Source organism: Xenia sp. Carnegie-2017, unplaced genomic scaffold, assembly GCF_021976095.1.
Source record: "Xenia sp. Carnegie-2017 unplaced genomic scaffold, XeniaSp_v1 HiC_scaffold_14, whole genome shotgun sequence".
Lineage (NCBI taxonomy): Eukaryota > Metazoa > Cnidaria > Anthozoa > Malacalcyonacea > Xeniidae > Xenia > Xenia sp. Carnegie-2017.
The window spans coordinates 10,631,954-10,659,724 of NW_025813447.1; the positions used below are offsets into that span (position 1 = coordinate 10,631,954).

The following is a 27,771-nucleotide window of genomic DNA, read 5'->3' on the forward strand; positions in this document are numbered from 1 at the left end:
AATTCAAATCATAAAGAAGAATCTGAAAGCGTGGGCCCATAGCATAATTATTCTCTCATATCCTGCACTATGTTCATGCTGGCCTATCCTTCTCCCAACTTGCTTAAAAAGTAAATATGTACATTGTTAATCATATCTCTCAATTAAACGATCCTACGTCGGCACATTATATTTTGACGTAGATATTACTGAATTATCAATTTATCATGTTTTGTGAGTAATATGAAATGGGAAGAATTTACAGGTAGAATGATTTGTCGAAATGCCAAGTTACATAGCTATTTAATTGAGATGTAATTGTTGATTTGCTGCTGGCAAATTCCGCGGTAAATTTTTCTTTTCGTTTGTTTTTTTATAGCTGGGCAACAAAGATGTGTCAAATTCTTTACGTGGCTATATTTTTAAAATAGGCGAAGCAAACACGCATTGTAGCGCTTGTTCTAAATCATCAAAATCGCTAGATTAGCGCTAAATTATCAAAATCTAGAACAAGCGCTACAGCGCTTGTTGTAGATTTTGATAATTTTTGTTTGTCATGGGTTATGGTGTGCTACGGTGGCTATATATCCATTTAACTATTTGCGTGTTACAAAATTTTAAAGGTACATTTATATCATTGTTGTCATTACTACAGCTAAAAACGATTGGATATGTATTATTTTTTGACAATATTGCATTCTTTATTCAAAAAATGAACTCCATGACTTGTTCGAGAACATAAAATTATTTGATAGCTATATAGAACTGCAAATTAGTTACTATAAGAAAAAACAACTCGTCTGTTTTTGGAAATAAGTAATAAGTAATTCAGGCAGCTCATTGCTCTCAAAATATTGCAAAGTCAGCTTTGATCATTTCTTTTGCTCTTAATATTCTGGTTTACGAGGAAAAAAGGCTTTTAAAAACCTTCTTCAGTGGATGCCCATAAAATGAGCAAAAATTTGCTAGAATATGCAACAACAAAACTTGCCCATTTTACTGCTCTCAAAACACGTCAACTTTCATCACATTTACTATAATCATGAATTCCAGTTTAATATCACTAAAACAAAATTTAATGTAATTAAAAATATCTAGTATAATGTTGACTTGGCGGAAATTAGTGCAAATGTTATACAGCTTTTAGAATATTATCCAATTTTTAGAATATTATCTAATTATTAGAATATTACGCTCACAGTTTCTGCTGAAAACATTTCATACACTTTAATAGCGTTGCGTGGAGTGTCATGATTTGTACGTCATTCATCTTGTCGCACAACACAATGTTCAGTCATTTGTTGTTTTCACCGCCGTTGGAAGCTCTAACTAAGAATGGGGGGAGGGGGTCTGAAAATTCAAATATCTTAGAGTCTCGAAATATCCTTACACTGAAAGTAACCGCATCATTAAATTAGCCACCTTTTTAAAATTAAAATAAGCCCGGGCAGCTTATTATTTCGAGACTTTACGGTATGTGACTTTCTCCTAGAAGATTCGGGTAAAAGCTGGGCTTGTTAAATTTTCACAATAATTTTGGAAATTACTGAAAGGGGGTTGCAGCCTTCCCAATCCCCACAGCTTCCGATGGGACCTGGTTTCAAATGCTTTATTCATTCATGTCTTCGTTTTTAGCAGAAATGTGACACAAAAACTACTGATACTTAAACTATTTCTATCATAGTCTGCTGTCTTCTTACGCAGTCTTCACACTCTTCATTCTTTCCACAACTTTTTATAGAATACATTATTCCTATCTTACGATGACACAGATTACAGTCCAGAATGAGTATTGAGATGAGGACAGTCAAAAGAATGAAGGCAACTAGCATCATTTTAGGTGATGTGATGTAAGCAAATAATCCTTTATTTAGCACGAGGGGTCGACTTTCTGTAGAGAAATTTTATGGAAATAAGATCATGAAACAAATCGTAAAACATGATTATTTTGCAATTTTTCTCAAAAGTTGTGCACATCTAAATACACACACATAATGCTTTTTTGGTTAAATTTTTCAATCATAATTGAAAATTTTTTACCTGTATTACTGCGTCTGCTACGATAAGGTGTACTCTCCTGGACTTTTTTGTTCCAGAGATTGCAAGCTTTATGTTCTTTAATGACTTTCAACGGGGGTTGAACCCTCTAGGATTTCTGTTTTGACAATTTTCATTTTCTCTGTTGCTTTGCAACCAGGCAAGCATTGAGTGAATGGTATAAAGAGATAATCTAAAGCAATCTTTGTATATTCACTGTGCAGATGAAAACGAGGTTGTGGATGCTTGCAATAGTCATTACATGCTCTCACGTTTGGTGGATTGTATTTTACTTTTGTTGTAAATTCTGTGTCGTAAACTGTAAACACAAAGGGAAAGGTGTTTCAAATTTAGATCTCAGTTTAAATTTCAATTAAATACAGAAGTCCTTACTTTCGTTTGAAGATAGATTCTTGTGTAGATTAAACTTCAGGGCTATTAAGTTCTTTTCCAGGTAACAAGAAGTGTGATTATATACAACATCTTTGTAAAACTTTGTGTAGTTTTTTAAATCAGGAACGACAATCTCGATTTCTGTCAATGTCATAGGTTGGGGCCAACATAATGAACATATAGGAATTTTATCTTTTTCGATGACACATCGTTGAACTTTAACATAATATGGCTCCCTGTCCTTGGGAATGTCAGTGAAGTTTTCATTATAAATTGAGACAACTTCTTCCTTGAGGACTGACACTGTAGAAAATGAATATTAATGTTAACTTATTTTCATCATGATTCAAATCATTACTTGTTTTTGTACCTGGTTTATTGTTAGTAGTCTCGTTCTCTGTTTTACAATGCACATTCTTGCTCATGAACACCCCCCATATTATACATGTATATTTGAATCTGATAAAGACACCTAAAGAAGACAAAGATTGTTTTTCAGAAAATTCATTTGCACCTCGCCAGGGCGAACGTGATGTTCGAACCACGCGTACAGATGACGTTATTGCATACGCTGAATATCTAGAAATTAATAAACCATCTATTTACGCAAAAGAGATTCAGCAACACCTAGAAAATAACAAAGTTTGCCTTCCAGCAAACATACCCAGCAGGTCATCCATTAGTAGAATTTCGAAAAAAGATCTTGGTTACTCTAACAAGATAATAAGTCAAATTCCTCGAGAAACAGAACGGCCGGACGTTATGGAGAAGTTAGAAGCTTACGTAGCTAATATTTCATTGATTGATTGCAACCGTATGCATTTCTTTGATGTGTCGCCTGTAGTTGTTACGAGTGGCAACAGACGTCGAGGGCACAGTATGCAGGGTACTACTGCATTTAAAATCCATCGATACTCTTCTAGTGCCACATTTACTGTAAATCGCATTATAACACTCTTAGAGGGCCTTCAAAGGGATTAGAATTGCTAAAGCTTTTCCTTGCTTACTGAACAGATTCATTGCCAAATGTCCACAGGGTTTAAAGACCTTTCGCGTTTGCTAGTACTTCGCAACTTTAGTTCACAACTTCAGTACTCAAGTTCACAATTTCAGTACTCAAGTACACAACAGGGAGTTTTAGCAGAGCCTCCGAGTACGACTACGAGTACGATTTACGTCATTTTGGCACGAAAACATTGTTGCGACAACAAAAACACGTAGCCGTCATCAATCTGAGTACGATGTTTTGTAAAAAATTCGTAGTCGCGACTACGATGTCTTTTTAAGCAAAGAAAGTAGGTATATTTCTTCATTCTGTGAGAAATTAGTTTACAGTACTATTTTCGAGCATCCAGGCTTTAATTTAGAACCCTTTTTGAGCGCAGATGTACATTAAAAAGGAAAATATGACCTGCAAAACTTTCATGTATTTCGTACGCAAAGTGAAAGGTAAACAAACAATAAAATAGTACAAATATATCGTACATAAAACTTAAAATAGTGAAGATTTTTCAGTCTAAAGAGTCCTAAATTCTCGCAAAACCAGTATTATCGATTCTTTGATATCATTATTGACAAATAGAGCCGTAGCTGCTTCGCAAACGTCGGTGTTTTACACAATAAAAAGGCTCGTTCTGTTGTTTACAACTAAAGCAAAATTTTGACGAAGCGATAACGACAACAACCTTCCTCATGCCATTCCCTTACACGGTCAAATTTCGTACTCGTTCTCGTAGTCGTACTCTTGCTAAAACTCCCTAAAAAGAAAAATGGAAAGTAGTACGGTGTGCATACCGTTTTGCGGTGCTACATTTTCTACTGCGCATGCCTCTACCGTTTGGCGTTTACCGTTTTCCGTCCTTACCGGGAAGTGGAAATCCAGCTTAACGTGTCAACTCAAGTTGACAAGTTCATATCGAATATTCCATATTTGGAAATGTAGTTGGCAACATTAGAAAGTAACTTGGCAACCACCGTTTGAAAAGTTACCTGAAATCGACAATAAGTAGGTACTCTCATTTAATTGCTTATATACTTTACAATCAATGTTTATTCATCCCTGAACCATTGAAGATGGCTCATCAAAACTCTGTAATCAACCAGTTTTATATTGAAGTATTTTATGTCACTATTAAATTATTTTCGCACAATCTGCGCGAAGTGCTGGTTCACTGCTCTCGAAACTTCACTCGAACGATGGGACTGTATTTTGACAATTGTATTTAACACTTGATAGGATATTTACAGTGGTTTGTGCACGATTTATGATACGGAGTTCCAAACGTTGGTTCTTTGCGACACAAATATGTTATTGAAACGTTGAGATTACGGCCAACCGTCAATCTTTAAACTTGAAACTTATTCAAACGCTATCGCCTCCTGCGATACGATTTCCAACTTATCACTTTTGTACGTCTAACAACGTCTGTTTTCCGAACTCCCGAACCAACGCTTGCAAGCTCTTATTTATATTATAATTATTAGGATATAATTTTGGGCGTTTGCATGACTTGCACTACGCCATTCCGTTTATAGAGTACTGTCATTACCTACATCCTACCGCAATGCCACATTGGGTAGAAAAAGTGTTCCTAAGTATTTTGAATTTACGTACAGGATTTCCACTGAAACCACAGTTTAGTAACTATATACGTATTTGTCTAGTAATATATGACTTAACATTTTACAGTTTATATCATACGGTATATTCACACTCTACATAACATAACATGACAATTTACAACACACTCCCCACCTTGATTAGTCCCACTAATCAAGCATATTCTGTGTCTTCCAGACAGAATCAAGAGCAGCAGCTCTTTTGGTCTACCTATTTTCTTTCCTTCCTTTCAGTCCTTTCTCTCTCTCTCTCGCCTTCGTCGTGCTTCAACTCGGTAGGAAAGAGTTTTTGACGGGCGATTAAGGTGAACGACTTTACCGTTCCTAAATAACCGAACCTTAGCGCCTCTAACCACACCATCTTTCCCTACAAACAACTCTCTATTACACCTGTTTTCCAATTTCCCCTTTCACATTATCCTCATAAACAGTTACGACATCTCCCTTTGCACTACCCTATTAGTATTGTCTTTGTCCTGCTTATGAAACTCTCTTAAATCAACCAAATACTCTTTACCTATTCCAGAAATGCATTTTTTTCTTACTCAAATACTGATACCGTTTTTTACAGTAACCCACGTCAGACTCCTCTTCACTAGACCCTTCGTCTGGCATGGACAACAATCTTCTTCCCGTCACCAAATGCGACGGAGTTAGTGGTTCACTACCCACCTCGTCGTACGTGTAAGTCAATGGCCTAGAATTTAATGTTGCCTCAACTTCTACCAATACTGTCAGTAGTTCGTCAAATGTCAACCTAGCATTTCCTAATACCTTCTTCAAGCACCTCTTCACTGACCTAACCATCCTTTCAAAAAATCCACCCCACCAGGGAGCTCTTTCTAGATTGAATTTCCACTCTATCCTATTGTTTCCCAAATACCCTTGCATTCTTTCATTTTTATAGAGGTTTTCTAAAGTCTTGACTGTTGCTTTGAACGTTTTTGCATTGTCTGACACCATTAATGATGGGGTCCCCCTTCTAGCTGCAAATCGTCTTAGGCATCTCACAAATTCATCCGCAGACAAATCTTTTACTAAGTCTAAATGTAAGGCCCTAGTTACACAACATGAAAATAATGCGATATAAACCTTATCTGTGCCCCCCGGTGCATTCTTCACATATAATGGTCCTGCAAAATCTACCCCTGTTTTCGAAAATGGTTCTGATTGCTCTACTCTAAATGCTGGAAGGTTTGCTTCGCTAGGTCTATTGTATGATTTACCCTCTAATTTCTTGCACACGATACATTTGTTGAGAATCGATTTTACCCTTTGTCTTCCTTGGGGAATCCAAAATCTAGACCTTATCTCAGCCAAAGTAGCCCTTACCCCACTATGATGTACCTTCCTGTGGCTGTGCTCAACTATTAATTCTGTCAATCGACCTTCCTTTGGTAGTAAAGTAGGAAATTTTGTTTCCTCTTCCAAATCTGACTCTGCTAGCCTACCCTGACATTTTAACAACCCATCCTTTTCTACTACGTTGAGCTGTACCTCTAACTGCTTAAACTTATCTTCCTTCTTTAACCTGTCCTGTGAAGCCTTTATCCAAAGTCTTTCTGCTTTCTGTAACTCCTGACTCCCTAACTCCGTGAAAGTCAAATCCTCATGCTTCCCTTTGGTCCTAGCAATCAAATTCCTGACAAACCGTGCAACCCATGCTGTTATACGAAATAACCTTTCCACCCTACTGTATCTATCTATACAGATAATCTGGTCTATACCAAATTTCTCACTAGCGTCTACTACTAACACAGCCACCTTTCTTTCTTCTTGAACACTCTCCTCGGCCTTACTCACTACAGACTGAGGCCATTCCTGCTCTAGACTGCTCAACCAATTTGGTCCATTCCACCAAATTGAATCCTCTTCTAGCTTTGACGCAAACACCCCGCGACTACCTAAGTCTGCAGGATTTTCTACCCCTGGACAATGCCCCCAGCTTTCCTTACTCGTCAATGATAGTATCTCATTCACTCTATGTCTCACAAACTGCTTCCATTCACCTCTATTCTGAATCCAATACAAAGCAGTGATGCTATCTAACCAATATCTTGTCTTCAGTTTTCCTACCTGCCCTTCTAAAGCTTTCCCTACTGACTCTACCAATTTAGCTAACATAAGCGCAGACATAAGCTCTAAACGTGGAATCGTCAGTTTCTTAAGTGGTGCAACTCTAGTTTTCGCTGCCAATAATTTTACATGAACGGTAGAGCTTGTGCGACAAACAAAATACACTACTGCGCAATAAGCCTTCTCACTTGCGTCGCCAAATCCATGGAGTTCGCACGACTCGACTCTTTCGATTACCTCACTGTAAACGCATCTATTAATTTTAATTCTTTGAACCCTAACTAAATCCTCAATCCACTCTAAGTATATCTTTGCGTGCTTACCCTCTATTTTGTCATCCCAATCAACCTTATCAACACACAATTGTTGAAACAAAATCTTCATCAAAATAATAACGGCACTAATTAAACCCAACGGATCAAATATCTTTGCTAATGCGCTAAGCAGGCTTCTTTTTGTTAGTTTCGTCTTATCACCTAAGTCTTCCACAAACTTTCGTACATCAAACGTAAACAGGTCATTGTCACAATCCCAGCCTATACCTAAAACTTTTGCGCAGTCATTGTTATTTAGAGCCCCCAAACTCCATTGTGTGAATGTCTCGTCGTCTGAATCTGTAGTCGTCGTCACTTTGTTTCCGCATTCACGTTGCTCTATAGGCGCTTGCACGTTTCCATCATTCGTAAGCCATTTTTTTAACTTAAACCCGCCTTGGGACATCCTAAATTTCGCATTCTCGTACAACTGGATTGTTTCCTGTGCGCTTTTACCCCCCGAAACTAGATCATTAACGTAAAACCCCTCATTCAATTTCTGAGCAAGCACTGGATCTGATTCTGCAAATTGCGCAATGTGATGTCTAAGCGTGGCGTTAAGCAAGAAGGGCGATGCATTTAGTGTAAACACTACTCTATAAAACCTAAACGCTACAACCTCTAAATTACCATTAGTCGCATATCTGACCCACAAAAATCTCAAATAGTTCCTGTCTGCTTCGTCTACTTCTACGTTCAAAAAGGCTTTCTCAATGTCTCCTACCAAGGCCACTCTGCTCTCCCTAAATCTAATTAATATGTCAAACAACAACGGCGTTAGTGGTGGTCCTACATGAAGACAGTCATTCAAAGAAGTCCCTCTCTTACCCTCTTTTGACGATGCGTCATAAACAATTCTCAATTTGGTTGTTTTGGCCTCTTTACGTATTACGGCTTGATGGGGAAGGTAATGAACATTTATCCCATGTTCAGACTCATCTACCCTTTCTATAACACCCGTTTCTAGCTGTTCCTTTATAATTTTATCATATTCTTTCAACAATGATGGCTCACTTGACAACCTCTTTATCTGCCCTTTCATGCGTGCTAAACTATTTGAATAATTTGACGGTAAGTGCTCATGACCCTGTTTCCATGGCAATTTTACTACATATTTTGACCCATTGAACTCTATTTTGTCAAGCAATGCTTCATGCACGTCATTAGTCTCTCTTACTCCAAGCGTTTCTAAATCCCACAATTTACTCACATCCCCATTAATGCTGTCTGCGTTTTGTGTTGCAATCTGTGAAACTAAATTAACGTGTGCGTTTTTCAAGTTCGAGCTCCCTTTCAGTGGACCGCTTATTACCCAACCTAAACAAGTATTGATGGCAACGGGTTCGTCATCCTTGCCCCTAATTATCTCCCCTTGTTGAAATGCCCAAAGGTTATCCGCACCTATCAAAACATCAACATCTAACGTGTCCTGCTTCAAATTAACGTCTGACAACCACAAATCCTTCAAATGCGAATACTTGCTCTTATCTACCTCAAGATGCTCATTTTTGATCGCGCAAATATGAGGAACTACTAAAGCCTCTACGCGTATTTTACGACCTCCTTGAACTGCCGATACCTCGCACTGAACAACCTCTGTCATTCTACCCTTGTTACTTCCACCACCGAATGTATTAACTTCCAACCATTCTCGCCTGGCAACGTTAAGCTTGGCACACCTCTTCGCGTCACACGTCACAAAGGATTTCTGACTTCCCGAGTCGAAAAGCACTCGCACTCTTGTCTTACCCTTTCCTATAAGTACTCCCTGCGCAGTTTGAAGAGCCACTCTACTTCTAGTACTAACATGGACATTAGCTACACTAACCTGTCCACTTTCTTCCCGACTATTTCTTTCATCCTTCTGGTTATTATTACTCTTATCACATATGGAAACATGATGACCCTCCCCACATACACTACATTTAATACGTGCACGACAATCTTTAGCTACATGTCCCTTATTTAAACAAATGAAACATCGTTTGAACTTACGAAGAAGTTGCATCCGTTCTTGCCGCCCTGTTACCTTGGTACATTCTTCATGCTTGTGCTCTCCACAGCAGAAAGCACAAAACAATCGGTTGTTTCGGCTGGCAAACAACCCGCTAGCTGTTCCCGGTTCCCGTCGTCTTCTTCGTTGATCTTCTTCTTTCTCTCCGACCGCTAATTTGTGGCATTCCCGCAGCTCCACTTCGGCTTGTAATGCGTCGACAAAATCTTTCATGCCCCACTCTAAGTAGTCTCTTCCCTGGTAATCGTTAGTTTTAATGAGTCAGGTATCTTTGTTAGAAGATTGGGCACGACTATCTCGCAGTACGTTTCCTCCTTTACACCGAGCGCCTCGAGTCCTCGGTAATTTGTTTCGACCGCGTCGAAGAACTTGCGCAGCCTCGTCGTGTCACTCTCGTTGTACACGGGTTTTAAGTTCATCAAATCATTTACGTGTGCCCTTTGCACCATCACTTTGCTCCCGTATCTCCGTTCTAACACCTTCAGTGCTTCTGTATAGTTAATCGAAGTCAGAGCAAATCCCGAAATTGCTGACTTGGCCGGCTCCTCCACCAGTCCCCTCAGATAGGTGAATTTGTCTACCTCAGACAGTCCGTCATTGTTGTGAATGGAACTTTCGAAAGAGTCCCAGAATTCACGCCAATCTTGTATCTTGCCTGAGAACTTTTTCACCTCTAGTTTAGGCAGCTTCACTCTACAGCGTGCCCCACTGGATACTGTACTTGTCGATGTGTTGGCGAGTTCCTCGTTTCGTTTGTTCGTCTCTATTGTGCTCAGCGCTTCGTTAATTTCGGCCAACGCACCCAGAACTTCGCAGCCGTATTCCGATGAGCTGTCGATATCTGCCTCAATATCTTCATCCTTTTCCAACAAGCTCTGAATCTCATCGTCTAACTTCGAAATTGTATCCAATTTCTGTACGAGTACAAGCCGCATTTGTTCCAATTCGACTTTCCTTAGTGGCGCATTATCGTTTACCATACCTCGAACCTTGTTTACAACTTTTGTGGCGTACGATTTGTGCCCACTCCTCGACTGTCGCTTTCTTGTCAGCTCTGACATCGTGAACAACCCTTTTTTATCCTATCTATGTGTTCTCGAATTCTGCTACTCTATCCGGCTCGAAGGACCACGTTTCGCACAATCTGCGCGAAGTGCTGGTTCACTGCTCTCGAAACTTCACTCGAACGATGGGACTGTATTTTGACAATTGTATTTAACACTTGATAGGATATTTACAGTGGTTTGTGCACGATTTATGATACGGAGTTCCAAACGTTGGTTCTTTGCGACACAAATATGTTATTGAAACGTTGAGATTACGGCCAACCGTCAATCTTTAAACTTGAAACTTATTCAAACGCTATCGCCTCCTGCGATACGATTTCCAACTTATCACTTTTGTACGTCTAACAACGTCTGTTTTTCCGAACTCCCGAACCAACGCTTGCAAGCTCTTATTTATATTATAATTATTAGGATATAATTTTGGGCGTTTGCATGACTTGCACTACGCCATTCCGTTTATAGAGTACTGTCATTACCTACATCCTACCGCAATGCCACATTGGGTAGAAAAAGTGTTCCTAAGTATTTTGAATTTACGTACAGGATTTCCACTGAAACCACAGTTTAGTAACTATATACGTATTTGTCTAGTAATATATGACTTAACATTTTACAGTTTATATCATACGGTATATTCACACTCTACATAACATAACATGACAATTTACAACAATTATAAGCTGGCACTTAAAATCTTAAGATTTATTACTCTTTAACCATTTTTTGCTTCACTTAATTAAGTTACTGTAAAATTCAAATCATAAAGAAGAATCTGAAAGCGTGAGCCCATAGCAAAATTATTCTCTCATATCCTGCACTATGTTCATGCTGGCCTATCCTTCTCCCAACTTGCTTAAAAAGTAAATATTTTCATTGTTAATCATATCTATCAATTAAACGATCCTACGTCGGCACATTATATTTTGACGTAAACATTACTGAATTATCAATTTATCATGTTTTGTGAGTAATATGAAATGGGAAGAATTTACAGGTAGAATGAATTGTCGAAATGCCAAGTTACATAGCTATTTAATTGAGATGTAATTGTTGATTTGCTGCTGGCAAATTCCGCGGTAAATTTTTCTTTTCGTTTGTTTTTTTATAGCTGGGCAACAAAGATGTGTAAAATTCTTTACGTGGCTATATTTTTAAAATAGGCGGAGCAAACACGCATTCTAGCGCTTGTTCTAAAGCGCTGTAGCGCTTGTTCTAAATTATCAAAATCGCTAGATTAGCGCTAAATTATCAAAATCTAGAACAAGCGCTACAGCGCTTGTTGTAGATTTTGATGATTTTTGTTTGTCATGGGTTATGGTGTGCTACGGTGGCTATATATCCATTTAACTATTTGCGTGTTACAAAATTTTAAAGGTACATTTATATCATTGTTGTCATTACTACAGCTAAAAACGATTGGATATGTATTATTTTTTTGACAATATTGCATTCTTTATTCAAAAAATGAACTCCATGATTTGTTCGAGAACATAAAATTATTTGATAGCTATATAGAATTGCAAATTAATTAGTTACTATAAGAAAAAATAACTCGTCTGTTTTTGGAAATAAGTAAAAGTAATTCAGGCAGCTCATTGCTCTCAAAATATTGCAAAGTCATTTTTGATCATTTCTTTTGCTCTTAATATTCTGGTTTACGAGGAAAAAAGGCTTTTAAAAACCTTCTTCAGTGGATGCCCATAAAATGAGCAAAAAGTTGCTCATTTTATGGGCATCCACTGAAGAAGGTTTTTAAAAGCCTCTCAAAACACGTCAACTTTCATCACATTTACTATAATCATGAATTCCAGTTTAATATCACTAAAAGAAAATTTAATGTAATTAAAAATATCTAGTATAATGTTGACTTGGCAGAAATTAGTGCAAATGTTATACAGCTTTTAGAATATTATCCAATTATTAGAATATTAGGATCACAGTTTCTGCTGAAAACAATTCATACACTTTAATAGCGTTGCGTGGATTGTCATGATTTGTTCGTCATTCATCTTGTCGCACAGCACAATGTTCAGCCATTTCTTGTTTTCACCGCCGTCGGAAGCTCTAACTAAGAATGGGGGGGGGGGATGGCTGAAAATTCAAATATCTTAGAGTCTCGAAATACCTTCCACACAGTAAAAATAGATTGGTCAAAATGACCAAAAAAAATTGGTCATTTGAATGCACCTGAGAAGAACAATTTTTATAGGTCAAAACAACCAATTCCTAAATTGGTCAAAACAACCAATTCCTAAATTGGTCAAAAATACCAAAAACAAAAATGGTTAAATTTACCAATTTATTTGACCAATTTGATTTGGTTGTTTTTACCATTAAACAAGCATTTTTTTCAGGCCATTTGACCAATATAGAGGATCTTTTTAACTAAGCTAAAGAAAATCAATCACACAATTAGAAATAGCACATTTTTTGCAAACACAGAATACTTAAAACCTCTACTACATGCCATTAATTAACACTACAAAAGTTTTCTACTTCATAGAAGAAATAAAATGATCAACAAAAGTTGGCAATTGAGCATTACAATTGCCATTCGAATTTAAAAGCAAATGTTCTAAAAGAATAAATACATTTTTGCCATGTCCATTAACGCCTTTAGGATACTCAGCATTAAAAGTATAAAAAGAACTAAGTAAAATAATAACTGCGTTGACAATATTTTCTGTTTTCAGCTTTGCCACAATCATCCCCTCAGCCGCCAACATTATTGAATGAATGTTTCTTAATGTTCCTGTTGATAGGAGTCTAGGAGACGAATTATTGTTAATGATCTCTTGAACTTCCCCCAAGCTTTTACCCTTCAACAGAGACAAAATTATTCATCAATTTTTTCACACATTTATGCAGAAAATATTATTTGTGACAATATCAACTCTTACATCAACAATGTCCCAAAATAGCTTTTTGTTCATATCTCGATGGGTGCGTTGGTCATCTAACACATAAGGCAAACATGCCATTATACACCGGTTCTTGACCTCTAAAATAATCAACATAGCATAGAATGAATATATTACCATTATCACTCTCTAAAGCATTAACACTTCAGTATAAATAGGGATTTTAACTTATTGATTTTTACACCAACCTTTCTCATCTTCAACTGGACAATCCTCCAGCTCTTCAAGGATACTGCTGACATTCTTTTGCTTTGTCTTTTTAATAGCAGACAGCATTTTATATTTGTGCAAATTCCATCATTCCTTCATGTCTTGCACAACATCACTCTTCTCCAAAATACGTCCTAACTCTGCTTTCAGCTGGAAAAAATTAAACCAAAAAACTAATTATCTTTCTCTAAGTAATTGTGATACAACTGACAGTTTTGCTACAGCATACATAGTCATGGACAGCAGCAGATTAATAATTGGCAAAAAACTCATATTCATAAATTCATATGCTACATATAATCTGTTGAATTAAAATTGTTTGTAGTACTAGAATCTAGTAAAGTATACCATGCACATATGAATATTAGCCTCTCATCAGGCTAACATGCCTGATACTTCAAACAAACTCAAAAATCAGAAAAAGAAATGAAACCTTACTTCAACTCCCTTAGTGTGTTTGAAAAAAGGGTAGTCATGCAGAAGCTTCCAAACCCTTGTATTGTTCACCAAAATGTCTCTATGCCGATGAGCAAAGGTATTGTTCATCAACACATTGATCTTGCTCAAGTCTTGCGAGCCAATATTAAACATTTCAACCAACTGCTTTTGTTGAATTACAATAGCTGCTTCTGTTTCACCTTCTGGAAGAGATGGGAGAGAATTGCAAGCTGATTTCTTACTTTTCCTACCAGGTTTTTCCTTTGGAATTAGGACCCCTTCTTCAAGGCGCTTTCGCTTTTGAGCTCGGGATGCTCTTCTTCGCAGATTAAGGACTCGGTCTGCTATTTTGTTTGCCCATAGTTGCTGGAAAAACAAAACAATGACAGTACTTTATGAAACTGAATTATGCAGCAATATAATTGATTTTTTTAACCTACATGACCAGAACCAAATGATCCCTTTAAGAATGGATACTTTTAAATTAACATAAGAGCAATGTGTTTTCTTTCATGAACAATTGGCGATTCAGTATGTGCCAAAATTGAAGAAGTTAATTGCCTGTTTAATGCATTTTTTTCATTTGGATTTAGTTCCTGCCTTTTTAATGCCTCCTCAACTGCTGGTTCCCACTACACACAAACAGCATGGTTATAATGATATGGCAATCTTTATTAACATATATTAAGCTCGCAGTGTGTAAAAAACTAAGTTTTAATTCTACTTACTCTTGTTGGCAAACAAAACTTGGACAACCAATTGGAATTGTTCACATTAGCTGTCAAAGGACTCCTTAGAACATTGTCCTTGAGATGTCTCTCTGGTCCAATGTTCTTAAAAAATAGTAAAATTCAACCTTAACATACAACATAAAGAAGTAAAGAAATAATGCAGAAAAATTTTCAAAACTCCAACACTGTATTTATTGTGGAATTTATGTAATTCCACAATGAGTAACAAAAATGAAAAGTGGAATTACATCCATTCATGGAAAGCGAATGTTAATTTATGGATTTTATATAACAAAATAATTGAGTTCAGGAAAATTTCCTATGTAACTGAGCCAAACATGAAACATTGTATATTTATGAACTAGCATTAGAACAAATATTGTATACAAATAATGGCTTCAGCCTTCATACCTCATCATTTTGATGATCAGCTGAAGTACTAAGAACAATGTCTTAATTTACATCCAAGTTGATGCTTCTTATGTGGCTTGAATAGATGTGCGAGTGCACTGTTGAAGCTGATTCTGACAAGCCCTGTTAATAGAGGATTGAATCATAAATTCTACTTATAGTGACTCTTCATCAAACATAATACAACATAACTAAAGCATAGAGGAACAAAACAATATATAGTAAGCAGACTAAATGCTTTTAAGCTATTTCAGGCAGAATAGGAGCAATGGTTCATCTGGATCCACACAATTACAACACAAACAAGTCAAGCTGGGTTGCTTGATAACTACCGTGAAATTGGCACCACATTGGGCACCACATTCAACACGACATTCATCACAACATTCATCACCACATTCAACTAAAATTTATCATTCAAAATGATAAATCAAAAAATCGTCTTTAAAACACGTTTTCCATCAAATACAACAGTAAAAAATAATTCTTAACTGTTTATAACTATTTTACAGTCCTTAAACATCACAAAAAATGTATAGAAGTCAAGAAATTGAAGAAAACACTAAGATTTATATTACAGTGTACTTTCCATTTCTCTTAAATAGCCTATAATTTAAAAACTGCACGGTAGAATTTTTTTAAACTTGGCCAGAATATAGATAATTATATTGTCTAAAATATATCCAAAATCTGGAGGTGGCACAAAAATAAATGATAGAAAATCATCGACAAAGTCGGATGACACGAATGCGCGTAATATAATCTTATATAATTAACTTCCTATATCCATGTAATTTTTCAAACAAAGGCCTATAAATAAAAACTACACGGTAGAATTTTTAAACTTGGCCATATTAGATATTCTTATTGTCTATAACATATCCAAAATCTAGAGGTGGCACAAAAAAATAAATGATAGAAAATCATCGACAAAGTCGGATGACACGAATGCGCGTAATATAATCTTATATAATTAACTTCCTATATCCATGTAATTTTTCAAACAAAGGCCTATAAATAAAAACTACACGGTGGAATTTTTTAAACTTGGCCAGAATATAGATAATTATATTGTCTAAAATATATCCAAAATCTGGAGGTGGCACAAAAATAAATGATAGAAAATCATCGACAAAGTCGGATGACACGAATGCGCGTAATATAATCTTATATAATTAACTTCCTATATCCATGTAATTTTTCAAACAAAGGCCTATAAATAAAAAACTACACGGTGGAATTTTTTTAAACGTGGCCAGAATATAGATAATTATATTGTCTATAACATATCCAAAATCTGGAGGTGGCACAAAAAAATAAATGGTAGAAAATCATCGACAAAGTCGGATGACACGAATGCGCGTAATATAATCTTATATAATTAACTTCCTATATCCATGTAATTTTTCAAACAAAGGCCTATAAATAAAAAACTACACGGTAGAATTTTTTAAACTTGGCCAGAATATAGATAATTATATTGTCTAAAATATATCCAAAATCTGGAGGTGGCACAAAAAATAAATGATAGAAAATCATCGACAAAGTCGGATGACACGAATGCGCGTAATATAATCTTATATAATTAACTTCCTATATCCATGTAATTTTTCAAAGAAAGGCCTATAAATAAAAAACTACACGGTAGAAATTTTTTAAACTTGGCCATATTGTAGATATTCTTATTGTCTATAATATATTCAAAATCTGGAGGTGGCACAAAAAAATAAATGATAGAAAATCATCGACAAAGTCGGATGACACGAATGCGCGTAATATAATCTTATATATTTAAGTTAAGAATTCCGGTTCTTTAACAAACAAAGCCTTATAAATAAAAACTACACGGTAGAAATTTTTAAACTTGGCCATATTGTAGATATTCTTATTGTCTATAATATATCCAAAATCTGGAGGTGGCAACAAAAAATAAAAGGAATAATATTCCTTGAGAATGTACTCTGGTATAAACCGTGAAGTTGGCACCACATTCGACAAACAGCTCTATAGCTAAAAAACTACACGGTAGAATTTTTTTAAACTTGGCCGTAATATAGATATTCTTATTGTCTATAACATATCCAAAATCTGGAGGTGGCACAAAAAATAAATGATAGAAAATCATCGACAAAGTCGGATGACACGAATGCGCGTAATATAATCTTATATAATTAACTTCCTATATCCATGTAATTATTCAAACAAAGGCCTATAAATAAAAAACTACACGGTAGAATTTTTTTAAACTTGGCCAGAATATAGATAATTATATTGTCTAAAATATATCCAAAATCTGGAGGTGGCACAAAAAATAAGTTGTAGAAAATCATCGACAAAGTCGGATGACACGAATGCGCGTAATATAATCTTATATAATTACGTTTAGAATTCCGGTTCTTAAACAAACAAAGCCTTATAAATAAAAACTACACGGTAGAACTTTTTTAAACTTGGCCATAATGTAGATATTCTTATTGTCTATAACATATCCAAAATCTGGAGGTGGCACAAAAAAATAAATGATAGAAAATCATCGACAAAGTCGGATGACACGAATGCGCGTAATATAATCTTATATAATTAACTTCCTATATCCATGTAATTTTTCAAACAAAGGCCTATAAATAAAAAACTACACGGTAGAATTTTTTCAAACTTAACCATATTGTAGATATTCTTATTGTCTATAACATATTCAAAATCTGGAGGTGGCACAAAAAAATAAATGATACAAAATCATCGACAAAGTCGGATGACACGAATGCGCGTAATATAATCTTATATAATTAACTTCCTATATCCATGTAATTTTTCAAACAAAGGCCTATAAATAAAAACTACACGGTAGAATTTTTAAACTTGGCCAGAATTTAGATAATTATATTGTCTAAAATATATCCAAAATCTGGAGGTGGCACAAAAAATAAATGATAGAAAATCATCGACAAAGTCGGATGACACGAATGCGCGTAATATAATCTTATATAATTAACTTCCTATATCCATGTAATTTTTCAAACAAAGGCCTATAAATAAAACTGCACGGTAGAATTTTTTAAACTTGGCCAGAATATAGATAATTATATTGTCTATAATATATCCAAAATCTGGAGGTGGCACAAAAAATAAATGATAAAAATCATCGACAAAGTCGGATGACACGAATGCGCGTAATATAATCTTATATAATTAACTTCCTATATCCATGTAATTTTTCAAACAAAGGCCTATAAATAAAAACTACACGGTAGAATTTTTAAACTTGGCCAGAATATAGATAATTATATTGTCTAAAATATATCCAAAATCTGGAGGTGGCACAAAAATAAATGATAGAAAATCATCGACAAAGTCGGATGACACGAATGCGCGTAATATAATCTTATATATTTAAGTTAAGAATTCCGGTTCTTTAACAAACAAAGCCTTATAAATAAAAACTACACGGTAGAAATTTTTAAACTTGGCCATATTGTAGATATTCTTATTGTCTATAACATCCAAAATCTGGAGGTGGCACAAAAATAAAAGGAATAATATTCCTTGAGAATGTACTCTGGTATAAACCGTGAAGTTGGCACCACATTCGACAAACAGCTCTATAGCTAAAAACTACACGGTAGAATTTTTAAACTTGGCCGTAATATAGATATTCTTATTGTCTATAACATATCCAAAATCTGGAGGTGGCACAAAAATAAATGATAGAAAATCATCGACAAAGTCGGATGACACGAATGCGCGTAATATAATCTTATATAATTAACTTCCTATATCCATGTAATTATTCAAACAAAGGCCTATAAATAAAAACTACACGGTAGAATTTTTAAACTTGGCCAGAATATAGATAATTATATTTTCTAAAATATATCCAAAATCTGGAGGTGGCACAAAAAAATAAGTTGTAGAAAATCATTGACAAAGTCGGATGACACGAATGCGCGTAATATAATCTTATATAATTACGTTTAGAATCCGGTTCTTAACAAACAAAGCCTTATAAACAAAAACTACACGGTAGAATTTTTTAAACTTGGCCGTAATGTAGATATTCTTATTGTCTATAACATATCCAAAATCTGGAGGTGGCACAAAAATAAATGATAGAAAATCATCGACAAAGTCGGATGACACGAATGCGCGTAATATAATCTTATATAATTAACTTCCTATATCCATGTAATTTTTCAAACAAGCCTATAAATAAAAACTACAGGTAGAATTTTTCAAACTTGGCCATATTGTAGATATTCTTATTGTCTATAATATACTGAATCTGGAGGCGACAAAATAAATGATAGAAAATCATCGACAAAGTCGGATGACACGAATGCGCGTAATATAATCTTATATAATTAACTTCCTATATCCGGTTCTTTTTCAAACAAAGGCCTATAAATAAAAAACTACACGGTAGAATTTTTTCAAACTTAACCATATTGTAGATATTCTTATTGTCTATAACATATTCAAAATCTGGAGGTGGCACGAAAAAATAAATGATAGAAAATCATCGACAAAGTCGGATGACACGAATGCGCGTAATATAATCTTATATATTTAAGTTAAGAATTCCTTAACAAACAAAGCCTTATAAATTAAAAACTACACGGTAGAATTTTTAAACTTGCAATATTGTAGATATTCTTATTGTCTATAACATATCCAAAATCTGGAGGTGGCACAAAATAAAAGGAATAATATTCTTGGGAATAAACTCTGGTATAAAACCGTGAAGTTGGCACCACATTCGACAAACAGCTCTATAGCTAAAACTACACGGTAGAATTTTTAAACTTGCGTAATAGATATTCTTATTGTCTATAACATATCCAAAATCTGGATGGCACAAAAAATAAAGTTGTAGAATCATCGACAAAGTCGGATGACACGAATGCATGTAATATGATCTTATATAATACGTTTAGAATCGGTTCTAAACAAACAAAGCCTTATAAATAAAAACTACACGGTAGATTGTTTTAAATATATCCAAAATCAAGAGAGTGAATAAAAATTATTAATACAATTCACTTTTTACTAAATTGTTTAAAAGTAGTAAACTCTGGTTGTTAGTACCAAATTAATTATGCAGTGACGTAACAGTGCTGGTTATTTTTTTTGAAAATTTGTTCTAGTTGCTCATCGCTTTGATTTTTTCAAAATTTAGTGAATCTAGTGAAGTAAATGACTTGTTTTTGGAGTAGTTACGACCAAATATTACTTTAATCCAGGACCTTTACGTCACGGTATAATTAGACATGTGCATTATTTATATTGTATTTTTACAGACTTACTAGAAAATTACTTTACTTTATTGTCTTATAATTAGAAATCGGTTATTATTTTCCACAGTATTTTTCTTTCTATCGCATTTTTTTACGTTGTTGGCAGGATCAGAATATCGATTAATAATTTCAATTTTTCTGAAAATGTTCCTCTTGCATTCTGAACTTATATGAAGTTACTTTACTTCGACGATTAATAGAGAATTGAACGTGATTTTTGGCAGATTTCAGTTACTACGCTCTTGCCCGTTTCCGCATTCTTAACACATCACTTGTAGCTAAATAGAAATGCAGTTATTCATAGATGATTTAGTATTCTCAATGTATTCTCACAGGTTTATAATGCTTTAGTATATATTTTTTACAATTACAAATCAACACTTACAGTTTATCAGCACAAGTCCTCATTTTTGTCTTCCACAGTATGTTTTTGTTGATTTTGAAGAATTTAATTGTGTTAACGACGGTTACAATTGGAATATCCATGGAGAGATTTTTTTCTGAAAATGTTATTTATGTATACTGAAAGTAAATGAAAATACGTTATTGCAATAATTGTTAGAGAATTGAATTTGGTTTTCGGCAGATTTTAGCAATTACTTACTTGGCTTAATTAATGTGCTTTTACAGGTACATACCAGTAGTTTGAGGCACAAGTGAAAGCAGCTATTTTGTGCTGATCATGACATCAACGAACATCGAAATCTGAAAAGATTTTACCATAAGACGTTTGTTAAATAACTGAGCGTGATTTAAACATTCGTTACGAATACGTACTTTGCTTATCTTTGCTTCTCCAATCGATGCTTGCATTTCAATGGTCAGAATACACACAATACATATGTAATCAGCAGAAACGCGATTGCTCTATTCCAGTTTCTAGGCGAAGTGCAAGTAAAACGTTCTTTCCATTCATTTAGAATTTATAATTACAATTTTTTTGTGCTTTTCATTGATTTTAAGTGAATGGCAATAACATGTTCATTTTCACAACGCTGAAAGGAAAGCTGTGTTGAATTTATTATTTATTTCGCATTTATTTTTATTTATTGTGCCACCTCCAGATTTTGGATATATTTTAGACAATATAATTATCTATATTCTGGCCAAGTTTAAAAAAATTCTACCGTGTAGTTTTTTATTTATAGGCCTTTGTTTGAAAAATTACATGGATATAGGAAGTTAATTATATAAGATTATATTACGCGCATTCGTGTCATCCGACTTTGTCGATGATTTTGTATCATTTATTTTTTTGTGCCACCTCCAGGTTTTGGATATATTTTAGACAGTATAATTATCTATATTCTGGCCAAGTTTAAAAAAATTCTACCGTGTAGTTTTTTGTTTATAAGGCTTTGTTTGTTTAAGAACCGGAATTCTAAACGTAATTATATAAGATCATATTACATGCATTCGTGTCATCCGACTTTGTCGATGATTTTCTACAACTTATTTTTTTGTGCCACCTCCAGATTTTGGATATATTTTAGAAAATATAATTATCTATATTCTGGCCAAGTTTAAAAAATTTCTACCGTGTAGTTTTTTATTTATAGGCCTTTGTTTGAATAATTACATGGATATAGGAAGTTAATTATATAAGATTATATTACGCGCATTCGTGTCATCCGACTTTGTCGATGATTTTCTATCATTTATTTTTTTGTGCCACCTCCAGATTTTGGATATGTTATAGACAATAAGAATATCTACATTACGGCCAAGTTTAAAAAAATTCTACCGTGTAGTTTTTTAGCTATAGAGCTGTTTGTCGAATGTGGTGCCAACTTCACGGTTTATACCAGAGTACATTCTCAAGGAATATTATTCCTTTTATTTTTTTGTGCCACCTCCAGATTTTGGATATGTTATAGACAATAAGAATATCTACAATATGGCCAAGTTTAAAAAAATTCTACCGTGTAGTTTTTTATTTATAAGGCTTTGTTTGTTAAAGAACCGGAATTCTTAACTTAAATATATAAGATTATATTACGCGCATTCGTGTCATCCGACTTTGTCGATGATTTTCTATCATTTATTTTTTTGTGCCACCTCCAGATTTTGGATATGTTATAGACAATAAGAATATCTACAATATGGCCAAGTTTAAAAAAATTCTACCGTGTAGTTTTTTATTTATAGGCCTTTGTTTGAATAATTACATGGATATAGGAAGTTAATTATATAAGATTATATTACGCGCATTCGTGTCATCCGATTTTTTGTCGATGATTTTCTATCATTTATTTTTTTGTGCCACCTCTAGATTTTGGATATATTATAGACAATAAGAATATCTACAATATGGCCAAGTTTAAAAAAATTCTACCGTGCAGTTTTTTATTTAGAAGGCTTTGTTTGTTAAAGAACCGGAATTCTTAACTTAAATATATAAGATTATATTACGCGCATTCGTGTCATCCGACTTTGTCGATGATTTTCTATCATTTGTTTTTTTGTGCCACCTCTAGATTTTGGATATATTATAGACAATAAGAATATCTACAATATGGCCAAGTTTAAAAAAATTCTACCGTGCAGTTTTTTATTTAGAAGGCTTTGTTTGTTAAAGAACCGGAATTCTTAACTTAAATATATAAGATTATATTACGCGCATTCGTGTCATCCGACTTTGTCGATGATTTTCTATCATTTATTTTTTTGTGCCACCTCCAGATTTTGGATATGTTATAGACAATAAGAATATCTACATTACAGCCAAGTTTAAAAAAATTCTACCGTGTAGTTTTTTAGCTATAGAGCTGTTTGTCGAATGTGGTGCCAACTTCACGGTTTATACCAGAGTTTATTCCCAAGGAATATTATTCCTTTTATTTTTTTGTGCCACCTCCAGATTTTGGATATGTTATAGACAATAAGAATATCTACAGTATTGCCAAGTTTAAAAAAATTCTACCGTGTAGTTTTTAATTTATAAGGCTTTGTTTGTTAAAGAACCGGAATTCTTAACTTAAATATATAAGATTATATTACGCGCATTCGTGTCATCCGACTTTGTCGATGATTTTCTATCATTTATTTTTTTGTGCCACCTCTAGATTTTGGATATGTTATAGACAATAAAAATATCTACAATATGGCCAAGTTTAAAAAAATTCTACCGTGTAGTTTTTTATTTATAGGCCTTTGTTTGAAAAATTACATGGATATAGGAAGTTATTTATATAAGATTATATTACGCGCATTCGTGTCATCCGACTTTGTCGATGATTTTCTATCATTTATTTTTTTGTGCCACCTCCAGATTTTGGATATATTTTAGACAGTATAATTATCTATATTCTGGCCAAGTTTAAAAAAATTCTACCGTGTAGTTTTTAATTTATAAGGCTTTGTTTGTTAAAGAACCGGAATTCTTAACTTAAATATATAAGATTATATTACGCGCATTCGTGTCATCCGACTTTGTCGATGATTTTCTATCATTAATTTTTTTGTGCCACCTCTAGATTTTGGATATGTTATAGACAATAAGAATATCTACAATATGGCCAAGTTTAAAAAAATTCTACCGTGTAGTTTTTATTTATAGGCCTTTGTTTGAAAAATTACATGGATATAGGAAGTTAATTATATAAGATTATATTACGCGCATTCGTGTCATCCGACTTTGTCGATGATTTTCTATCATTTATTTTTTTGTGCCACCTCCAGATTTTGGATATGTTATAGACAATAAGAATATCTATTACAGCCAAGTTTAAAAAAATTCTACCGTGTAGTTTTTTAGCTATAGAGCTGTTTGTCGAATGTGGTGCCAACTTCACGGTTTATACCAGAGTACATTCCCAAGGAATATTATTCCTTTTATTTTTGTGCCACCTCCAGATTTTGGATATATAGACAATAAGAATATCTACAATATGGCCAAGTTTAAAAAATTCTACCGTGTAGTTTTATTTAGAAGGCTTTGTTTGTTAAAAGAACCGGAATTTTAACTTAAATATATAAGATTATATTACGCGCATTCGTGTCATCCGACTTTGTCGATGATTTTCTATCATTAATTTTTGTGCCACCTCCAGATTTTGATATGTTATAGACAATAAGAATATCTACAATATGGCCAAGTTTAAAAAATTCTACCGTGTAGTTTTTATTTATAGGCTTTGTTTGTTAAAGAACTGAATTCTTAACTTAAATATAAGATTATATTACGCGCATTCGTGTCATCCGACTTTGTCGATGATTTTCTATCATTTATTTTTTGTGCCACCTCCAGATTTTGGATATGTTATAGACAATAAGAATATCTACATTACGGCCAAGTTTAAAAAATTCTACCGTGTAGTTTTTAGCTATAGAGCTGTTTTTGTCGAATGTGTGCCAACTTCACGGTTTATACCAGAGTTTATTCCCAAGGAATATTATTCCTTTTATTTTTTTGTGCCACCTCCAGATTTTGGATATGTTATAGACAATAAGAATATCTACAATATTGCCAAGTTTAAAAATTCTACCGTGTAGTTTTAATTTATAAGGCTTTGTTTGTTAAAGAACCGGAATTTTAACTTAAATATATAAGATTATATTACGCGCATTCGTGTCATCCGACTTTGTCGATGATTTTCTATCATTTATTTTTGTGCCACCTCCAGATTTTGATATGTTATAGACAATAAGAATATCTACAATATGGCCAAGTTTAAAAAATCTACCGTGTAGTTTTTATTTATAAGGCTTTGTTTGTTAAAGAACCGGAACTCTTAACTTAAATATATAAGATTATATTACGCGCATTCGTGTCATCCGACTTTATCGATGATTTTCTATCATTTATTTTTTTGTGCCACCTCCAGATTTTGGATATGTTATAAACAATAAGAATATCTATATTCTGGCCAAGTTTAAAAAAATTCTACCGTGTAGTTTTTTAGCTATAGAGCTGTTTGTCGAATGTGGTGCCAACTTCACGGTTTATACCAGAGTTTATTCCCAAGGAATATTATTCCTTTTATTTTTTTGTGCCACCTCCAGATTTTGGATATGTTATAGACAATAAGAATATCTACAATATTGCCAAGTTTAAAAAAATTCTACCGTGTAGTTTTTAATTTATAAGGCTTTGTTTGTTAAAGAACCGGAATTCTTAACTTAAATATATAAGATTATATTACGCGCATTCGTGTCATCCGACTTTGTCGATGATTTTCTATCATTTATTTTTGTGCCACTCAGATTTTGGATATGTTATAGACAATAAAAATATCTACAATATGGCCAAGTTTAAAAATTCTACCGTGTAGTTTTTATTTATAGGCCTTTGTTTGAAAAATTACATGGATATAGGAAGTTATTTATATAAGATTATATTACGCGCATTCGTGTCATCCGACTTTGTCGATGATTTTCTATCATTTATTTTTTGTGCCACCTCCAGATTTTGGATATATTTAGACATTATAATTATATATATTCTGGCCAAGTTTAAAAAATTCTACCGTGTAGTTTTTAATTTATAAGGCTTTGTTTGTTAAAGAACGGAATTTTTAACTTAAATATATAAGATTATATTACGCGCATTCGTGTCATCCGACTTTGTCGATGATTTTCTATCATTTATTTTTGTGCCACCTCCAGATTTTGGATATATTTTAGACAATATAATTATCTATATTCTGGCCAAGTTTAAAAAATTCTACCGTGTAGTTTTAAATTATAGGCTATTTAAGAGAAATGGAAAGTACACTGTAATATAAATCTTAGTGTTTTCTTCAATTTCTTGACTTTTATACATTTTTTGTGATGTTTAAGGACTGTAAAATAGTAATAAACAGTTAAGAATTATTTTTTACTGTTGTATTTTATGGAAAACGTGTTTTAAAGACGATTTTTTGATTTATCATTTTGAATGATAAATTTTAGTTGAATGTGGTGATGAATGTTGTGATGAATGTTGTGTTGAATGTGGTGCCCAATGTGGTGCCAATTTCACGGTAGTTGCTTGATACCTCATCACGATTTTCTTGATGATCAGCTGAATTACTCGGAATGTCTGGATTCACATCTTTGTTGATGGTTCTGATGTTGTTCGAAGTGACATAAGAGTGTCTTGTTGAAGCTGATGACCCCTGTTAATAGATGAAGCCTGAAATTTTACTTCTGGTGATTTTATAACGACACAATCAAAGCACATGGCAGTAAAAAATATAATCAACAAACCAATAACAAACCAAGTATTTTGAACCATTTTATGTAGAAAACCTGTAAGGCTTCAATTTACCTTTTGAGTAACGTCATTCCAAATACACGTAAATTTCTTTCGAAGTTTTATTCGAGGAATCATCTGATAAATATCATGTGATTCTAAATTGAAAAAATCCTCGCCGTCGACTTGATTAGCTTTAAAAATATAAGAAGCAAAACGTCAATGAAATTACGTTATTGCTGTTGCTATTCTCTAAAAGCGCTCGACCAAATTTGCCTGCTAGCAAAACGTAAACAAGGCAAGTCATCCATAAATCTAATTTTGAATTATTTTCTACACTAGATTTATGCACGAGACAACAACCCTCACACATGCGACCTACATTTCAGGATGAGACAATACCTTCAAAATCTTCGACAATTTCATCCAATTTGTTCTTTTTCAAAAAAAGAATAATGTCAGCGACAGATGATTGTTTGTTGATTTCCATTTTGCCCACAATAGAAGAGTTTAAACACTTAAAATGCACTTCAACAAAGCACAAGAAGTTTAGAAACACGCCACGCGACTACATACAACTGCAACACGCTGTCAGGCACGTGCCGCTACCAATTTTTTTTTTGGTTAAAATTACCAATATTTTAATGGTCAAAAAGGTTTGACCAATTTAAAAATTGGTTGTGACCAAAAAAAATTGGTCATTTTGACCAATCTGTTTTTACTGTACACTGAAAGTAACCGCATCATTAAATTAGCCACCTTTTTAAAATTAAAATAGCCCGGGCAGCTCATTTTTTCGAGACTCTACGGTATGTGACTTTCTTCTAGAAGATTCGGGGAAAAGCTGGGCTTGTTAAATTTTCACAACAATTTTGGAAATTACTGAAAGGGGGTTGCAGCCTGCCCAATCCCCACAGCTTCCGATGGGACCTGGTTTCAGATGCTTTATTCATTCATGTCTTCCTTTTTAGCAGAAATGTGAAACAAAAACTACTGATACCTAAACCATTTCTATCCTAGTCTGCTGTCTTCTTACGCAGTCTTCACACTCTTCACTCTTTCCACAACTTTTTATAGAATACATTATTCCTTTCT

At 34.1% G+C, this 27,771-nt stretch overlaps 4 protein-coding genes and 1 long non-coding RNA gene across 10 annotated transcripts; all 5 read right to left on the reverse strand.

Annotated features, from left to right (window-relative positions):
• Nucleotides 1-658: 658 nt before the first annotated feature.
• LOC124435575 lies at nucleotides 659-5,229 on the reverse strand. 3 transcript variants are annotated; one of them, XR_006945055.1, is made up of 5 exons: nucleotides 4,274-5,229; nucleotides 2,780-2,881; nucleotides 2,410-2,712; nucleotides 2,020-2,335; nucleotides 659-1,870 (listed from the first exon to the last, which is right to left on the reverse strand). XR_006945055.1 is itself a non-coding variant. In XM_046985581.1 (4 exons), the coding sequence occupies exons 1-3, from the start codon at nucleotides 2,832-2,834 to the stop codon at nucleotides 2,097-2,099; spliced, it is 597 nt and encodes a 198-aa protein (XP_046841537.1). In that variant the 5' UTR covers nucleotides 2,835-2,925; the 3' UTR covers nucleotides 659-1,870; nucleotides 2,020-2,096. The 3 variants fall into 3 exon arrangements, 1 of the variants encoding a protein (XP_046841537.1); XM_046985581.1 differs by lacking the exon at nucleotides 4,274-5,229 and having other exon boundaries at nucleotides 2,780-2,925; XR_006945056.1 differs by lacking the exons at nucleotides 659-1,870; nucleotides 2,020-2,335; nucleotides 2,410-2,712; nucleotides 2,780-2,881 and adding an exon at nucleotides 4,007-4,166.
• Nucleotides 5,230-5,541: 312 nt separating this feature from the next.
• On the reverse strand, nucleotides 5,542-9,645 carry LOC124435254. Its single transcript, XM_046985193.1, has one exon. It carries the CDS (start codon nucleotides 9,643-9,645, stop codon nucleotides 5,542-5,544), a length of 4,104 nt encoding a protein of 1,367 aa, XP_046841149.1.
• Nucleotides 9,646-12,911: 3,266 nt separating this feature from the next.
• LOC124435576 lies at nucleotides 12,912-15,554 on the reverse strand. Of its 3 annotated transcripts, XM_046985582.1 has the most exons (5): nucleotides 15,211-15,554; nucleotides 14,797-14,901; nucleotides 13,609-13,780; nucleotides 13,400-13,500; nucleotides 12,912-13,318 (listed from the first exon to the last, which is right to left on the reverse strand). In XM_046985582.1, the coding sequence occupies exons 3-5, from the start codon at nucleotides 13,694-13,696 to the stop codon at nucleotides 12,992-12,994; spliced, it is 516 nt and encodes a 171-aa protein (XP_046841538.1). In that variant the 5' UTR covers nucleotides 13,697-13,780; nucleotides 14,797-14,901; nucleotides 15,211-15,554; the 3' UTR covers nucleotides 12,912-12,991. The 3 variants fall into 3 exon arrangements, with proteins under 3 accessions (XP_046841538.1, XP_046841541.1, XP_046841540.1); XM_046985585.1 differs by lacking the exons at nucleotides 14,797-14,901; nucleotides 15,211-15,554 and adding an exon at nucleotides 14,069-14,345; XM_046985584.1 differs by lacking the exons at nucleotides 14,797-14,901; nucleotides 15,211-15,554 and having other exon boundaries at nucleotides 13,609-14,019.
• LOC124435577 lies at nucleotides 15,211-27,223 on the reverse strand. 2 transcript variants are annotated; one of them, XM_046985586.1, is made up of 4 exons: nucleotides 27,079-27,223; nucleotides 26,752-26,870; nucleotides 26,480-26,599; nucleotides 15,211-15,333 (listed from the first exon to the last, which is right to left on the reverse strand). In XM_046985586.1, the coding sequence occupies exons 1-4, from the start codon at nucleotides 27,164-27,166 to the stop codon at nucleotides 15,253-15,255; spliced, it is 408 nt and encodes a 135-aa protein (XP_046841542.1). In that variant the 5' UTR covers nucleotides 27,167-27,223; the 3' UTR covers nucleotides 15,211-15,252. The 2 variants fall into 2 exon arrangements, with proteins under 2 accessions (XP_046841542.1, XP_046841543.1); XM_046985587.1 differs by lacking the exon at nucleotides 15,211-15,333 and adding an exon at nucleotides 21,303-21,380.
• On the reverse strand, nucleotides 20,347-21,160 carry LOC124435615. Its single transcript, XR_006945091.1, has 3 exons — nucleotides 21,140-21,160; nucleotides 20,887-21,023; nucleotides 20,347-20,779 (listed from the first exon to the last, which is right to left on the reverse strand). It is a non-coding gene; the product is annotated as an uncharacterized LOC124435615 (long non-coding RNA).
• Nucleotides 27,224-27,771: the final 548 nt, after the last annotated feature.

Coding starts and splice junctions, on each gene's coding strand:
- LOC124435575 (XM_046985581.1), bottom strand. CDS start 2,834: ATGAGCAAGAATGTGCATTGTAAAACAGAGAACGAGACTACTAACAAT. Junction 2,713..2,779: donor GACTACTAACAATAAACCAG/GTACAAAAACAA, acceptor CATTTTCTACAG/TGTCAGTCCTCAAGGAAGAA. Junction 2,336..2,409: donor GAATCTATCTTCAAACGAAA/GTAAGGACTTCT, acceptor TTGTGTTTACAG/TTTACGACACAGAATTTACA.
- LOC124435576 (XM_046985582.1), bottom strand. CDS start 13,696: ATGCTGTCTGCTATTAAAAAGACAAAGCAAAAGAATGTCAGCAGTATC. Junction 13,501..13,608: donor TCCAGTTGAAGATGAGAAAG/GTTGGTGTAAAA, acceptor TGATTATTTTAG/AGGTCAAGAACCGGTGTATA. Junction 13,319..13,399: donor TATTTTGGGACATTGTTGAT/GTAAGAGTTGAT, acceptor TCTCTGTTGAAG/GGTAAAAGCTTGGGGGAAGT.
- LOC124435254 (XM_046985193.1), bottom strand. CDS start 9,645: ATGAAAGATTTTGTCGACGCATTACAAGCCGAAGTGGAGCTGCGGGAA.
- LOC124435577 (XM_046985586.1), bottom strand. CDS start 27,166: ATGGAAATCAACAAACAATCATCTGTCGCTGACATTATTCTTTTTTTG. Junction 26,871..27,078: donor AATTGTCGAAGATTTTGAAG/GTATTGTCTCAT, acceptor ATATTTTTAAAG/CTAATCAAGTCGACGGCGAG. Junction 15,334..26,479: donor ATCAAGAAAATCGTGATGAG/GTATCAAGCAAC, acceptor CTCTATTAACAG/GGCTTGTCAGAATCAGCTTC.